Source organism: Ictalurus furcatus, chromosome 7 (genome assembly GCF_023375685.1).
Source record: "Ictalurus furcatus strain D&B chromosome 7, Billie_1.0, whole genome shotgun sequence".
NCBI lineage: Eukaryota > Metazoa > Chordata > Actinopteri > Siluriformes > Ictaluridae > Ictalurus > Ictalurus furcatus.
The window spans coordinates 23,134,873-23,152,928 of NC_071261.1; the positions used below are offsets into that span (position 1 = coordinate 23,134,873).

Here is an 18,056-nt window from a genome sequence, read left to right on the forward strand (position 1 = left end):
CCGACGACCTGTTGCAGCCTGCCTGTAAATTTTAAATGTCCGTCTCACTAACAACAGTAGAAAAGGACGTTTCAGTGAGACTCATCCTATTGGACAACAGCGTTGTCAATCAATTCTAGAACGCACTTTTTTCTCTGGAAGGAAACTCGCAGCACAGTCATTGGTTGAATGTATTGACGACGCACGCGCATTCTGCGTCACGATTGGTTCAGGATAGCTGCAGGGTCCTTCACGTGGGCCAATTAGATCACTGCAAACACAGCGTGCTCCCGCCTGTAGCTGGATGACGCAGGGGTCACGTGTTGTTTGTGCCGCGGTCCATAGAGATGTGTGTACAGAGGGAGTGAGAAGCAGACTGGCAGCGCCGCTAGGATCCAGCGATAATAGACACGGGTAATGTGGTCATGTTGCAGTGGCTTGGCTTGAATTCTTGTCGCGTTGGCTGCGTTTTCCTGAGGCGGCTCAGAGGAGCGCATCATCGGGAGGAATAAATTGGAGAGCACGACTCCCCTCCCTCCCTTACTTCCATCCCTCCCCCTCCCCAAACAAGAATGGGGTCTCATAGCGCAACACTAAGGCGAAGATAAACTTGACCTAACGTTTACTAACCAAATGGCAAACCTTGCGAATTATCCAGAAGGCAACGCCGCCATGCTGATGCTGGAAGCGCAGCAGAGGACTGTCGGAGCTAAACAAGTTTCAAACGGCGGCCCCTCCGGCGGGGATCCCCATTCTTCTTCCCCGCTGAACGGCGGCGGCGGCGGCGCGCGCTTCCATCAACATCAGCAGGCTGCGCTGCCAAACACACACACACATCATCAACCGCAGGACCACCACCAACAACAACAACAACATTTTGATCACGAAAACTATCAACAGTCTCCGGCGCGAAAAAGCCTCTTGTCTTCTCTTAAACCAGCACATGAGGACTCCGTTGCTTCTGCTGCTACGAGCCACACACAGCCTACCTCATCTGTTAACACCGGCGCCGCTTCTGCAGACGGGCTGGACGACATTAGGAAGTGCGGTTACCTGAGAAAGCAGAAACACGGCCATAAGAGGTTTTTCGTCTTACGCTCAGCGAGCCGTTCAGGACCGAGCCGATTGGAGTACTATGACAGTGAGAAGAAGTTCCGTAGCAGCCATCGCTCTGCCGCCGCATCCTCTACCGGTGCTACCGGTGCTACCGGTGCTGCTGCGAGCGCCTCTCCTCCCAAACGCGTGATTTATCTCTACCAGTGTTTCACTGTAAACAAAAGGGCGGATTCAAAGAACAAACACCTCATAGCTCTCTATACCAAGGACGAATACTTTGCAATTGTGGCCGAAAATGAGCAAGAGCAAGAGGACTGGTACGTAGCGCTCAGCGACCTGATGAGTGAAGGCAAAAAAGGCCACACGGAGGCCGACGAGCTCGACGACGGCTACGGTACAGTAACGCCAGGCACCGTCTTCAAAGAGGTCTGGCAGGTAAACGTGAAACCTAAGGGCCTGGGGCAGACTAAGAATCTCACGGGTGTGTACAGACTGTGCCTCTCTACTAAAACCATCCACCTAGTAAAACTGAATTCTGAGACGCCGTGTGTAAACTTGCAGCTGATGAACATCAGACGCTGTGGCCACTCGGAGAGCTTTTTCTTTATAGAGGTTGGGCGTTCCTCTTCAATCGGTCCTGGCGAGTTATGGATGCAGGTGGATGATTCTGTGGTGGCTCAGAGTATGCACGAGACCATTTTAGATACCATGAAGGCTCTAAAGGCCTACGCCGAGTTCAGGCCGAGGAGTAAAAGTCAATCGTCAGGTTCTAACCCTATGGCTTTCATGACCACACGTCGCCACCTGGGAAACCTGCCACCCAGCCAGACAGGACTGCAAAGGCGATCTCGGGCTGAGTCTGTGGTTGGCACGCCACCTAGCAGTAAGAGCAGTGGTGCGAGTGGATACAGGTTTCGTACCTCTAGTGAAGGCGAGGGCACCATGAGCCGCCCGTTTCGGTCAGTCACAGGCAGCCTGATCCACCTCAATACAGCACGTGCCAATTTGGGTAGACAGGAGAGCAGTGGTGGGACGGGGAGCCGATATGTACGAGCCCCGCCAGGTGCCACCTACCATGCACGATCTGCCTCACTTCCAGTGTCTCATTTCCCCTCCACCACTAGTCCCGTCAGTATGTCCAGTAGCAGCGGCCATGGGTCTGTCACTGACACCAACACCCGGCCTTCCAGCGCTTCCATCTGTGGTTCTCCCAGTGATGGAGGCTTCAACTCTTCTGATGAATATGGCTCCAGTCCTGGAGACTTTCGCTACTTCAGAGTACGCAGTAACACACCTGACTCACTGAGCAACACACCACCCATCCGGGAGGAGCACTGTCTCAGTGACTACATGGCTATGGGCTGGAGCCGAGATATGTTCAGTGGGAGTGCTGGGGAGGCTTCCCGTGATGAAACTGCTGATGAAGATTCACGGTCATTTAGGAGGCGCACTCCTTCCTTTTCCAGACAGGTGGGAGCTGGGAGTGCTGGTGGAGTAGCTGTTTACCAGAAGATGACCCAGACCAACTTCTCGCTGGACGAGGCTGTAGCTGAGGGAAGCTTTCTGGGCAGCAATGGCCAGCTTGCCTCCATCTCTTCATCACTTCGTTCTGATTACAGCTCCAGCTCCGAACACAGCCAGGACAACCCCCCTGCATTACGTGCTGCTGACTCTTTTAAAGATGATGGATACATGCCCATGATGGCTGGTGTGGTGCCCTCTGCACGAGACCCAGATTACATGCCTATGCAACCCAGTTCTCTTGTCTGTGCCTCCCCACACATTCAGAGTGTGGCCTCACCTCCCTCTCAGCACATGGACTCACAAGGCTACATGATGATGCTCCCAAGTGGGAATGGGGGAGCAGACACCCCAACGCCAGCCAGCCCTCACATTAGTGGCAGGGGCCTTAGTCAGAGAGGTAATGAGCATCCTGAAAATGGAGAATACATGGATATGTCTCAGAGCAGGCCCATGGCAGGCAGACGAAAATTCTCTAATGACACTTACTACGCACTGAGCGCTCCTGAGATACCCAAATCCCACAGCTCATATTTCTCCCTACCACGTTCATACAAAACCCCAGCAAAACATCGGCGTGAGCATGACGAATACGTTCCCATGAGTTCACCTGCCAAACCTGTCTACATCTCTCCGAGCACCACACCTGAGCATAATGGCTGTAGCGATATGGATTGCCATTCTGCACGTCCAAACCGCCTCCCCCTTAGCCAACGCAGTTTTCATGGGTCTTTACAGGCACGTGAGACAGTGGAATGTCCCTCCAGTCCTGGAGAGTACATTAACATTGAGTTTGGTGACCAGGCCACCTACTCGCTCACTATGGAGGACACTCTCACCAGCCAAAGCACCCACCGGCAGGACCGGCACTCTCCCCTTCCCCAGGATTACATGAGTGTGGAGGTGGATGGCCTTCCACCCAAAAGTCAGTCCTCACGCTCATCACTGGTGGCCCCTTGGAACCCCCCTACTTATATTCGTACCAGTGGTGGTGGAGTCACATTGGGACCGTCAGATGACTACACAGAGATGAGCACTGGTCGACGTGAGGAGCGTAAAAGCCCCACAACTATGCTGCAACACCTTAGTGTTTGTGAGCAGAGGTATCCAAGCTCTAGCACACCTGTTGAGCCGAAGGTCATCCGTGCAGACCCCCAGGGCAGGCGGAGACACAGCTCTGAGACTTTCAACACATCTACGGAAGTGACAGGAGCGAATAGCCTGGACAACAGTGCCTCAGTGCCTAGCGCTGTTCCTCAGGTGGGGGACAATAAGTGGCAGAGCTCATCAGCCTTCGACAGCACATGGATGTGTGTGGAGAACAAAGCAGCAGGTGACAATGAGGAAGCACCGGGCCTCTCCTCAGACCGAGCTGAAGCAAGTGCCTCTTCTGTGAGTACCAGAATGACTCTATCAGTGGAACACCAAAATGGCCTCAACTACATTGCCCTGGATCTGAGAGAGGACGAAGGGACTGAGAGTGCCAGCGCTGAACCCCAAATGCCGGTCTCTGGCGTGCTCCTCCCAGAAAACGGGGACTACGCCAGCATAGATTTCAGTAAATCTGAGCGGATCACTGCAACTTCTAAAGGTGAGCATGTAACCTTGTAGGCCTTGTTTTCATTGTGCACACTGATACATTTAGTCATTTATTTTTCCATGGGGTTGTTTACATCACCTTTTTCCACCTGTTGCATGTTTTTTAAACCACAGTACATTAAGTCTATGGGTCTTTTATTAATATTCCATAAGTTGTGCTCTAACTATTGTGGTAAGCACATCAGTCACATAACCTCATTTTCAACCTGCTCCCTTGGGAGATGTGTGTGTGTTTATGTGTGGAGGCAGAGCCTCTTACTCCTGCTGCTGTTTATCCATTAGTGCGAGTCTACTGCGTAACCGTAACCGCACAGGAAAGTCTAGTAAACATATATGTAGTAAAGAGCTGCAGTAAAGCTTGAAGGCCTGTTAAGTTATTAAGATATTGAATGCTAAAAGGTCAAAGGCCCTGTGTTATTGTAGCGTGTGATGTTGTCTAGAGAACGCGTTTGTTTTAGTTATGGAGAGCTCTTTCCACTCGCTGGAGATGACACAGCAGGGTCTGTTTCAGTCGCTGCGTGGATCTTTCTTTGAGCTCCAGATATTTGTTGCATGGACAGAAATCAATGTAGAGTTTGTTATTGAGTACAGAATTATATTGAACAAAGAATTTTTTCTAAAATGCTCATATTGTGGTCACACAAAACTGACTGCCAATGCTGTTGTCCTCTGTAGTATTACTTGTCTTTTCCTAATTTTATTTGTCTTTCTATCGCAGTTGTGTCTAGATCTTCCTGGGTCGGTTTGGTGCTTGGTAGAAAAATATTGTGTGAGGGAGAGAGAGAGAGAGAGAGAAATAAAATGAGGGGAGAGTGAGTCAGTGTTCTCAGCAAGCCCTGGCTGACTCATTTGTTTATCATATAGTTGAAGTAGAGATGAGAGAATGAGGGAAAGAGGAAAAGACAGGGAGAGGCAGCACCTGTGTGAGAGTGTGAAGGTGGAAGGGTGTGTGTGTGTCTCTCTCTCTCTCTCTCTCTCTCTCTGTGTGTGTGTGTGTGTGTTAGGTCTAGGGGAGAAAATCATGAACTGTCAATAAGCACATAAACCTTGAACTCTCTGTGATCTGCTAAAGTTCAGCTGTTCTCTCTTCCTGTCGCACCCCCTCACCAGGTGTGGGGTCTGTTTGTAGAACATGTATGCGCATGTTTTGCTGACGAGTACTCTGCTTTTCTTTGATGTTGTCTAATTGGCCTAGCATGTTGTGGCACACGTTTTTACAGGAAACACCTAAGTGCCGAGAACTGTTACAGTTGTGCTTATGGTCATGTTGCGCTTACACCTGGATAGCACAAGCTCCTCGAGGCACATTCTAGCATATGGATTGTTAACCACTCAAATGAAACCCATTGCGTTATCAGGCATGCCCTGACCACATGTCTGATTCTCCTCATACTTTGTTGTGTTTCTGTGGCATTTGGCCACCGCTGCAGTGTTTTTGGCAATAGCAGTGTGACGGCCCACCTGGGTTTTGGAGATGTGCCCTCTTTGTGGTGTTGGAATGTAAATTAGCAAGCGCATAGCTACACAGGAATTTGCTTTTCACTGCTGGCTCTCAGGCATGGCTTTTAAAACAACCCGAGGTAAACAGGACAGGTCAGTGTGTTCACTCTGGAGTGGAGGCTTCTTTTTACGGCGGTGAAAAAGGATAGAAACAAGCTATTTTTGTCTCTGGTGATCTACCCAAGGCAGATTTATCGAGCAGCTCGGGGTTTTTGACAGCGAGCTTATGCGCTTGTTTGGGGTTGTGCGAGGCACCACGACAGGGCACTGAGAGGGCCACGGGCACAGATGAGTAATCAGGAAGATCAAGGAGGAAGGTGTATTGACCGTGCTGTTAAATGTGAGACATTTGGCATTAACAGTCCTATTTGTGTTAGGGTCTGAATGCCCCATGAGACATGAGCCATATTAAACAAACGCAAGTAATTTTGGAATGCCTGGAACTGCCAGGGTAGTGATCTGTGCTTGGCAGGTGGCATGACAGGTTGTGTATCTGTTTTTGGCAATTCCAGGTTAATAAACGGGTAAAGTCAAGCCATTCTCTTTATTTAGGTAACTTGTAGAAGATTTGCTGGAGCTACATTTTTGCACAGAAGCCCCATGACTCTTCTGTACATCACACAATGTACCTCTCACCTACATGACTAAAACTGCTACCAAGGATTTTATTTCTTCACCTTCGGACACTGATTTACCTGTCGAGTTACAGTTTGTGCAATGCTTCTGTCAGCACTTTCGGACTGAAAACATCTCAGTCTCGTGTGACGTACGTTGCTCTAACTGCATTTCCAGCAAGGCGTCCACCCACGCAGCCACGCTTTGGTTGGCTGACCAATAGACGTGGAGTGTGGAGATTCCTTGTGGGTTTTTTTCCCCCCTTCTTTCGCCACCAGTGTCTGTGAAGTCCCAAAAGTATGCTAACCTGGAATTTACTGATGTATTAAGTGTTCTTACATTCCTAGAGAAGTGGTTGAGGAACATAGCAGGGTCTGTAGTGAATTCTAGACTTTTGTTTGTCATTGCTCAAGTTTAATGGTGTTTTTTAGTCACACACTGAAACTTTGACCTACTCACTTTACATGCATGCACACCCCTCCTTAAAGAAGCCTTGACCCCATGTTTGTGTGTAGTGATTAGTGAATCAGTGACAGTTTAAGTCTACTCATTACGCACACACACGAGTGGGCATGTCATAACTCACAGATCTGTCATTTAAAGTGCGTTACCAAAAGGCATACTGAAGTGCACACTTAACCCAGCAAGGTTTAAAAACTAGGCTGTGTGTGTGTGTGTGTGTGTGTGTGTGTGTGTGTATGTGTGTATGTGTGTGTATGTGTGTATGTGTGTGTATGTGTGTGTGTGTGTATGTGTGTGTGTGTGTATGTGTGTGTGTGTGTATGTGTGTATGTGTGTATGTGTGTATGTGTGTGTATGTATGTGTATGTGTGTGTACTCCATGGCAGTGTTTTTCACTTGTAAGGCACCAAATTAGGTTTAAGAAGTGACAGGAACACCTTGGTCCAGAACACTGCATGCTGTGCTTGTGGGTGTTATGCATATGCAGGTGCACGTGTATGCGTGCACACACACACACTTTCACAAAATTTTAAATTATTTATTTAAAATGTCTCCTGCTAATATTCATGTCACGGTTTGTACTTAGTAACCCTTTGTGTACACTTTTTGCCTGTCTAAAAGAGCAGTGCATTAGAAATATGTGTAAGTGTCAGGTACACACACTCTATGCTGCTTTGTTGTGTCAGGGAATGTGATGGAGATAGTATGTCATTAGGATCAAGTTATAACTAAGCTATATAGATTACATATACATTATATTATGTACTGATGATAATGGTAATGAGTCTCTATTGGTCACATATACATTACAGCACAGTGATTGCATATCCCAGCATGTAGGAGGTTGGGGTCAGAGTCCAGTCAGCCTTGATACAGCACCCCTGGAGCAGAGAGGGTTAAGGGCCTTGCTCAAGGGCCCAACAGTAGCAGCTTGGCAGTGCTAGGGCTTGAACCCCCGACCTTCTGATCATTAACCCAGAGCCTTAACCGTCAAACCACCACTGTCCTTATGTTTCTTAATATGGTAGAATCAGGACCAATTCTTCCTGTGTTAAAGAATGCACTAAAACATTCTACCCTAATCTCTTTCTACATGATCTCTGGCATATATGTGATTACCATGGACAAGAATTTCAACATGTTTGCCTGTACTGAGAAAAGAACAGAAAATCCTTTATTTAAAATCAAAATATACATTAGTAAAAACAAGCTAATAACTTACAAGGTATAGATTAAAAAAACAAAAAAAAAACAAAAAAAACCCCCAGTAATGCAGTATGTGAATTAGTCCACTCATAATGATAACTGATGGTGCTTGTTTTCCAAGACAAAGCTGCATCTCATCTTGTGTGTTTTGACATAAGCCTTTCAGAATTTCATGAATGTGTTGTGAAGGTAACCTTCAAATAAAATGCTAAAGAAAAGCTCATGTCATAGTTCACAGGACAAATTATACAGAAGTTTAATTCAAAGCCATCTTTTTCTGACTAGGCTCACTCACTTTCAATAACTGCTTTATCCTGGTCTGGAGCCTGTCACAGAAACTCTGGGCATGAAGCATTCGACAAAAATACATGCTTTGCATGATGCCTCAACGACTTCCCTTGGACTTTCATTTTAAGCAAGCTTTGAGTCAACAGGATTTTACTTCTTCTCACAGAAGAGGAAGATGTGTTATAATGATTGGCCATTGTAATCACGCTTTTGCTCTTGACGTAACCACACCAGCACTGTTAGTGCTTCTGCCTTTCAATGGTACTGGCTAATTGACTAGTTTAATTGTTCGGTTTCGTTAACAACAAAGATTAGATTTCTCTTTGCGTTTTCTGTTTAGGTTGGTGATGTTTTAAATCCCCTTGTATTTATTTAGTGAACAAGGCAATGAGTATGTCTCAATTAGCTCCCTAGTTCAGTAGACAAGGCACTGATCAGGGAGTCGGCCATTTTAAGGGCTGTCTCAACCAGTGTCAAAAAAATTCCACAATGCTCCGCAAAAACCAGGGAGCGTCAATGCTCACTATGTTCCCTTACTGCAAATGACGTCATGTTTTCTGAAGCCTCTCAGCCAGCTTCGTCTACAAGTAAGTAGGTTGTTATCGTTGTTGTAGCTCTCAAATGATTATCAAGTTATCGAGTTTTAACTTTATTTTACATTATATATACATTTTTTTTTAGTCTAACGACTTTTAAATGTTTATATGACATAAAACAAATATTTTTATGTTTTTAATTTTGCCGACGTTTTACAACACAAGTACGTAATCATTATCAGTGTCCCAATGTGTAGAGCCAGGGTCCTTACTAGTGCCCCAACTCATTCATGTACACGACATACTGATTTACAAGCTAGGGAGTTGATCGAGACCCAAATTTTTCTACCACAATTCTGTCCTCCATTTTTGTATGTGTGCCTAAAGCTGTAACCTGATTGGCTGGGTGACTTTTATAAAGTGGCCACTTTATGTAGGATTAAATGTTTTAAAACAGATTCTCAACCTTTTGTAACTACAGCCCGCCTTCCCACTCACTCACCAGCATGCAGTGAAAATTTGCAAGTGGGCTTATAGAGATGGTTCCAAGCGGGACACGAAAAGCACTCACCTGTCTGTGGCACACCTGGTCCGCGTCATGTTCTGGGAGGACATTTGCACGGTCAGTGTGGGCTAGTAGTAAGTTGCGCAGTCAGTTCAGGACTTCTAGGAATGTCTAGTTCTTTTCAGTAAGTGTGTTAAATCCCAGCAGCTTTGCCTGCTCTGACACTACAGAGCCCAGGCTGAACAGCTGCCTACTGTTTAGTACTCCACCTCAATGATTTTCTAGCATTACATGCCTGTATTCCTCTTCATTTCTAAATTTTTGAATCAAATTAAGTCGTCAAGTATAGAGATGAATAAGTCACCACAATATAGGTACAACCTAAACTGTTAAAGTTTGATGTGAATCAAGAGCTCATGAACTAATACACTGGAGTAAATGAAACTCTGTTATCTATTAGCGTCCATAATGGCCATCAGGGAAACACAGAAGGAAAATGATTGAAAAAGAACTTTAGCTAACCTCGATATCGCAGTTAAAATGTGATCTTTATTAAATGTGTGGTTCCACCCCAGGCTTATCTAAGATATTAGGTTGCATATTTATACTCTAGCGAGGCTGTGAATACTGGAAATCGAGACCTATTAGGGAAGGTGGTAAGAGCTGGAGAGAAGATGATGGATCAGTATGAGAGACCTTCAGTTCAGACAGTCGAGTGTGTTACTGGAGTTAATTGTGTTGCGCTAAAGCATCGAACTAGCTCTCTTGACCGGGTGTGATCTTAGTTACTTGAGATTTAGAGGACTACACCCATCATCCTGCTATAGGATTAAAAGGGATGAATTGGACACCTGGACATTTTTGTGTACATGTGTGTACATGATTTCTGAGCTAGGCACCTGATCTAGTTTGTCTAACGAACCCCCCAATCCCCCCCCCCCCCGTATAATAAAACTCCCTGTTCTTGTGCATTTTTATTGTATTTTATTTCATTGACACTCCACCCTTTGAGCTTTTCTTTAAATGAGGGTCTGTCTGACCTTCATCTTGGGACAGGGATAGTGGGATAGTGTCAATGGGGACAGGGGTAACCCCAGTACTTTTGGGTGGAAAAGTACCTCCTTAAAATAGGTTCTGATGTGGAGCCTGCGTGGCAGGAGTGTGGTCACTGTTCCACTTATGGTTCCAGGCTATTGTGGATATTGCACTATGCTAAACTCGTCAGGTTTGTTGGGGCTATGCAGAGACGCACTGAAAGGCAGGGTTTAGCATGTGAGTGGTGACGTAGGACTTCAGCCAGGACTTCAGATCCACCCCCCCCCCTTCCCAACCCCCCTCCACACACCCCATCATCCACTTTTAAAATGGTTTATGAGGATGTGGGATTGGGTTTTGGTTACGCTGCTGCAGTGGTTGCATCATAGCACAGAGCGAATGACTCGGACCACAAAGATCTCTTGAGTTTCTTCCCATTAACCATGGACTCGTATTACACTTCACAGTTTCAGAATGATTGCTTTCATCCTGCACTTTAATATTTTCGTAATGCTGTATGAAACTACCTGCAGTCATCACAGTTGGACGTCCCTTTAGTGTCATCATGCATCATGGTTTCTAGTGTACAGACCATGGGACTGCCTCTAAATTTTAAGCAGTAGTTGTCTTTGTAAGGTGTACTGATATGCTGTCTATTCATATGACCACTCAAATTTAATATAGTGATATGTTTATAGTGTCCATGATAGTATTATTGTGTGTTGACTAATTTATGCAGTACATTTGCATAACCATTTCTGGCACCTCCATCCTTACTGTTATAAAGCATGCTGGCGCTGAAGCGCATACTCAATAACATTGTGTTACTGGCATAAATGCCAAAACTCAGAACAGGTCAGGTTCACTAGGCCATGTCTGTCATGTTAGCCGCTCCTTACATAACCTTTGGTCATGTTGTTTTCCTGATTGCCAGGGCCGTGTGCCAGGAGGAACTCATGGCCCTGTGGTGCGTCAGTGAAGCTGATCATCACTCGCACAGTGCTCTAGCATTATTTCTCCTGCTCCAAGCCGTCACGGGCCTGAGCGCTCAAAAAATCACTCGCATTGTGTCCTTGTTGCCTTTGTTTGGTCAGACAAAACCTTTTATCAAAAGCATCGATTGTTCACACTGGGGTCAAACCAGGCTAGCACATGACCCCACTGCCTAGCTGGGAAAGCGAGGGAGGGGTAGAGTCGGGTGAAATTGGATGAAATGAGATCAGCAGTTCTGTTTCATTATTAAAAAAAAAGTCTGCTGCCTTTTCAATGCTACAATGAGCTTCAATTGTTTGAACCTTTAATACCTTTATGTAAGCGTTCTGTTGAGAGTTTAATGTTTTGGGTTTTTTTTTTACTTTACAGATATGTCTAACTACCTTTCCTGTGTAGCGACTGATGAAACTCATGACACCTCGTGACTTTGTCACAGTTGCCATGACAATTTAAATTTTTTTGCATACTTTGTCAAATGAGCATGATGATAAATTTGGTGTTAAACACTGAGAACATCATAACCTCACATTCTGAATGAATGCTTTTTAGTGACACCTGCACACGATGCAAATCTCTCATTCTGCTCTTCGCACCTTTTGCTGCTTCATCTGCATGCTGTTAGTCGGGCTTGCCTATTGAGGGACATGTCTGGCCTGTCGTATGAATCACGTGTGTGAACCGATTCTTTTTAACGAATCGGTCGGCCAGTTCAAAAGTCCATCTGAATCTGAACTTGCGTGGCTTCGGCACAGGGTTTGTGATCTTGGTTTATGAATTCCTTAATCTTATAAAGATTGAAGAGCGCTGCTCTAAGTACTTGAATTGGCTTGGCTTTCTGTTTAATGCTGTGTGTACATTCCTCTTTGCCTGGTGGCTCCCGTGTGCTGAGCCATGATAGTGATGTCATTTGAGTCGACTCTCAGGCGAACATCGAAATTGACTCCATTATATGAGCTGCTAGGCAATGCAGTTACTCTTGCAGTGTAATTTAATCAAAATGCTTCCACAGAAAGCTCTTTTCAACATCCGATCTGTTCATTAATGTGAATGGTGAGGCGTGCATTTAACCCTCAGCTCTGTGTGTGCGCGTCACACTGCCGCACTGCTTGCTTAAGATGTAGGCTATTCAAGCGTTTTGGGGAAGATATCAGTAATCAGGATTAAATGTATAGGTGGAAAGGAATCTTTGTAATGAAGCACTGATACAGCAGACATAATACAAGAATGCATACAGTATTTGGTAATGTACATTTGTAGTGCCTTACTGATTTTATATAATGCTTTTATAATGATTTTATAAAATGCAAGGCAAAGTAGCACTTATGTTCATTAGAAAGTCAAGTAAGATTTCATCAGACAATATCAGCCATAGTTAGGCAAAGAAGAAAATCCCTGGTTAAAATACTTCAAACTTTGTCTGGTTTAGAAAAAAAAATGTCAGTGTGCTGTTTGGGAGCTGAACGAGTTGGCTTTTATCTTTTACCTGAACCAAATGATCTGACTTACTGAGAAGTATGATCATTCCCATCATTAGAGGTCTTGAGTAGCAAAATCAAAACTGAGCCAAACCAAGCCAAAAATGCACACAGGACCAGTGGAAGCCATAAATGACACAGCTGACTCAAGTCAGTGAACTGAATGTCATTGTTGTTTCCAAGGAACGGGAAACTGGAAACCGACCAGTGAATGTGCCGCTTCCAATATCCATGGTAAAGGTTCTTGATGAACTCGCTGACTCGAATGTCATCACTTAACTCGCTCACTGAGTCTGAACAAATTGGTCAAAAGGGTTCTGTCATGTTTGACTGAAAGTCCAGTGAAAAGTGCACTCACAAGCTGATCCCATAAACCACTGTGATGCTAGGCTACGAGAACTGTAAAGGATTTGTAACTGTGCTAAACTAATAGGCTTTATTAACTTATGACCGATATAAAATATACACTAACTGGTCACTTTAATAGGAACACTTGTACCCCTGGTTCGTTTATGTAATTATGCAATTAGCCATTCATGTGGGAGCAGCGCAATGTATAAAATCATACAGATACAGATCAAGAGCTTTAGTTAATTTTTATATCAAGTATCAGAATGGGGGGAAATCTGATGTCAGTGACTTTGACCATGGCATGGTTGTTGATGACAGACTGGCTGTTTGGAGTATTTCAGAAATTGCTGAGCTGATGGGTTTATCAAAGGCGAAAATAAAAAACAAACTGTGAGCGTCCCTTGGTCTTTTTCCACTCTTCAGCGATCCAGGTTCAGTGAGCCTGTGCACACTGTAGCCCCAGATTCCTGTTCTTAGCTGACAGGAGTGGTACCCAGTATGGGTCTGCTGTTTTAGCGTGTCCACCTCAAGGTTCAATGTATTGTGCATTTCCACCACCACGGTTGTAAAGAGCGGCTATTTGAGTTACCTTAAACTGTCCTGTATGCTTGAAACAGTCTGGCTATTCTCCTCTGACCTTTCTTATCAACAAGGCGTTTCAATGATTAATTTATGCCATCAACGCTGCTTCTCCTTTCTGGCATCCACCTAGAATGCTTGAGTGTGTCGCACTTGGTATAATTGTATACATTGTGCAGTGTTTTTATTTACTATATTTCTTATAACAGTCTTCAACTGCTCAGTTTTGGCGAGCCTGTACCCATGATGACCTCGGATTCCTGTTCTTGACTGACAGGAGTGGAACCTGATGTGGTCTTCTGCTGTTGTAGCTCAGCCACCTCAGTGTTTATTGTGTTGTGCATGCCGAGCTGCTTTTCTGCTCACCACAGTTGTAAAGAGTGCTTATCTGAGTTACGATAGATTTCCTGTCAGCTTAGACCAGTCTGATCTTTCTCTGGTGATCTCTGTCATCAACAAAGTGTTTCAGCCTGCAGATCCTCTGTTCACAGGATGCTTTTTGTTTTTGTTTTTGTTTTTCCACCATTCTGTAAACTCTAGAGACTGCTGTGTGTGAAATTACCAGGAGATTAGCAGTTTCTGAAATATTCAAACCAGCCCACCTGGCACCAACAACCAAGTCACAGAGATCATATTTTTCCCCATTCTGATGTTGGGTGTGAACATTCAGTGAAGCTCTTGACCTGTATCTGCATGATTTTATGCATTGTGCTCCTGCCACATGATTGGTTGATTTAAATTACTGCTTAAATGAGCAGGTGTACAGGTGTTCCTAATAAAGTGGATGGTGTGTGTAGTGTATATTTGATCCAATAAACCTTGAGGTGTTTCGTAACGAGTGTTTTTTAGTTGGCTTTTAAAATAATAATAATAATAATAATAATAATAATAATAAATCTATCAAAGATTGTGATACTAAACACAGTATTGGTCCCAAAGTACACATTTTCATACTGTGATAAACCCTATGCTACAAACACCATAATGACCCTAATGTCCCTGCACTAAACCCTGCTCTTCTCTCTCTTTTGTCTTTTTTTTCCCCCTTTGGATCTAGAGTAAAGATGAGCAACGTGGCTGCTTTTTGGAGAATGGAGGAGCCATCGAGCCACTTTCGGCCCGTCGCACACCCTGCAGGAACGACCCCAGGGACCTCCACTTTTGTTTTGTTTTCTCGTCATGTCCTTGCTTTAAATTTCGCATCTTTAGGAGCGCATTATCTTTTGGGTTGGTGTTGTTTGAAGTCAGCGCTTTAATATTTTGATTGTTATTTTAATGTTTTGCTTTTTAATTGTTCATAAAAGGGATTTGCTCACTGACATGCAGAGATCCTAATACTATTGTCAGCAGTCTCATCTACATAGGTACACGGCGTTTACTGATTAAAATGCGTTCGTTTTCAGATTTCAGGTGCATTTCTTACGAGTTTTAGTATTATTATTATTTGTTTTTTTTTTTTTGGTGGGCAGACACACTGTACGCACAGGTACGCATTGTTCAGGGGTTCATCTGTGAGAGACCTTTTACAATTTAGCTTTTTACTGCATCTGTACGTTTACAAGTGTTCTTCCCACAACATGCGTGTTTTGCTTGAAAAGAAGTCCTCCACACAAGCTATCTGTGCAAATCACATAATCCCGCTGGCTGTAACTCACTCTGACGTGCTATTAAGCTGCGTCGACCCTACGCTGGGCCCCAGGTGCGACGTGCTGTACATTCTTCGTGTGTGACCGAGACCAACTGTACTCTTGTAGTCCTCCACTCCCCCTTTCCTCTCTTCCTTGGTAGGGAGCACACTGCCTCTTTTCCTCACTACCAAATATGCAGGATTGACAGAAGGGGAGGAGCCCGGCGGGGGGAAAAAAAAGGAGGAAGCGTCTATTCTGGGACTAAACAAAATGCCAGATGAGATCTGCTCCAGTCTCGGAGCACTCACAGGGCCAGCGTAAGGTCACGGATAGCGTTACTATAACTGACATGACTGAAAGTAACTCATGAGAGTTCCTCGTACAAGGAACTCCTAACTAAAGGAGGCTCACACTAATTATGATCTTAACAGCAACTAGGCAACGTCATGTTCAACTGAAATTGTCCCAGCATTAGTACACAAAGCTCTAATCGGTACGCTGTTCTTATGAACACACCCAAGGACAGAATATGAACAGAAACATTAAGCCTTCTGAGAGAAAAGCAGATTTTTTTTATTTTATTAGCCAGCAGTTTATCGTTTTTGTCTTCTTCTCAGTATTGTACACATGCTTTGAGTGAGTGCCCCAGTGAAACACCGTGGCACAGGATTCAAGCTCAATCTTTGCCTTACTGTTGTAATTTATTGTAGTCCGTGTCAAACTTTTTTATGAAAGAAAACTATAGAGAGCAGGTGTGAAACAAAATAAGACAGACATGGTACTTTATCTTTATCTCCAGCTTGAGATTGAGATGTTTTGGCTTGTTGGGTACAAGAAATCACGTCGTCGTTGCCGTCCCCTTATTTCGGTACATTTGATATAAACAAACCAAATGTGAAACATTTCATTTGACGCTTGTACTGAAAATCAAAATGAGAAAAATAGAGATATTTTCATGGTATGTTGTAAAATTGTTGGTACTGAAAGTTCAAAATGTGAATGTAACCTCTTAAAACTCAAGTCCTTCGATATTTCACTCCCTTCTGGTCAAGGGATCTTTCCTCTCTTCCCCGTATTTTGTATCAGATTCGTGTCTTAGGAAGCACAGGCCACAGCGGCGGACTGTCATTCAAAGAAAACAGGGCATGTTTAAACTAGCTCTTCATTTTTGTAAGATAAAAAGAAGCGTAATAGAAATGTTGTGGCATGAACACTGCTTTCGATTTCTTCAGTTACGTTTTTAGGTACAGTAATCTGTGTTATACAGACCTTCATGACTGAAAGAGCTACTTCGGCACTATTTTTAAAAACCTGCCTCAAAACAATGTTGGGTACATTGGAAAAGATCCGGCAAAAGCTGCTGTTTGTTTTTGTTTGTTTGACCGAATATTTTGTTGTACTGTGTCGCAATTTCAGGGTTGCTTTTTTTGTTTTTGTTTGTTTGGTTTTTTTGGTTGAGAAATTTCAATCCAAATAGCCAGTGTTTCAAATGCCGAATGACAATATACACAGATGCACAGTGATGCATCGTTAATTTGCAAGTTCATTTTAAGTTTTCTTTTATTTAGGATCTAGTGTAAAGTTTTGATCTCCTTGGAATTGTATGGAATTTGGATATTTTTCTGAATCTCAAAGTTTGGGGAAAGTCTTGCTTTTCCCGCAGAGTGATGAGGCATTTTTGCAGTTTTGTAAAATGTATTTTGTTACAGTTGTATTTTTATTTTGCTGCTGTGTTTAAAAAAGGAATTTTTTTAAAAAAGGAAAAAAAAAGAGGGAAACATTAGGGCGATTGTGATCTTGGTGATTAGCGTAATGACAGCTGTCGTGGGATCTGCTTTTGGTTAATGAAATTTGAATGCTTTTGCTGGCAGAGTTGCGTTCAGATCTAGAGGTTTAAAACCTCCTGTGTTTTATTTTATTCCTTATTTTTTGTTCATAGAGTCTGAAAGGGAAAAACGAAAAAGAAAAAAAAAACATATATTAACAACCATTCATGGCTGTGTCCACTGTACATACTGTTGTTTTATTTCATGTTCAACACCCCCACCCCCCACCCCCCCAAAAAATCCCCTCACCCCCAACCCCCGTCTTTTTTCTCTGGCTGGAAAAAGGAGAGTGATCGCAGATTTTGGAAAGTTACATAGTGTTTATATTTATCAGACATTTTGCTTTGAATAGAGCTATTGCAATAAAAATGTGGTAATGTAACTTGTGGCTCTGCAGACTCTATTTTTTGTGTGTGTGTGTGTGTGTGTGTGTGTGTGTGTGTGTGTGTGTGTGTGGGTTAAGACTAGGATTGCTACCCTAACTCTAGCGGGGTAGAAACTAAACTGAAATCAATTCGTGGAAGTTATACTAACCGCAAAGGGGAACTAAATCTGGAATAAGATGTTCAAAAAGCACATACAAGTGTTATGTTCAGGTGTCCACATACTTTTGGCCACATACACTCACCGTCCACTTGCTCATTTTTGCAGTTATCCAATAAGCTAATGATGTGGCAGCAGCACAACGCATACAATCATGCAGATACAGGTCAAGTGCTTCAGGTAATGTTCACATCAATCATCAGAATGGGGGGAATAGTGTGGTCCGATTGAACCGTGGCATGGTTGTTGGTGAGTATTATTCAGAAACTACTGATCTGAAATACTTATTTTATGTATATGTAGTTCATGTTCTAAAACTGAGTGTTTGGTACATGTATTTTTCATGTCGTAAGAATGAA

At 43.9% G+C, this 18,056-nt stretch overlaps 1 protein-coding gene across 1 annotated transcript; it reads left to right on the plus strand.

The window, feature by feature from the left end:
* On the plus strand, positions 1–17,536 carry LOC128610183 (insulin receptor substrate 2-B). Its single transcript, XM_053629317.1, has 2 exons — positions 1–4,147; positions 14,758–17,536. The coding sequence occupies exons 1-2, from the start codon at positions 613–615 to the stop codon at positions 14,760–14,762; spliced, it is 3,540 nt and encodes a 1,179-aa protein (XP_053485292.1). The 5' UTR covers positions 1–612; the 3' UTR covers positions 14,763–17,536.
* Positions 17,537–18,056: the final 520 nt, after the last annotated feature.

Bases quoted from the DNA above. Each gene is read 5' to 3' on its own strand.
- LOC128610183 (XM_053629317.1), top strand. From the start codon at position 613: ATGGCAAACCTTGCGAATTATCCAGAAGGCAACGCCGCCATGCTGATG.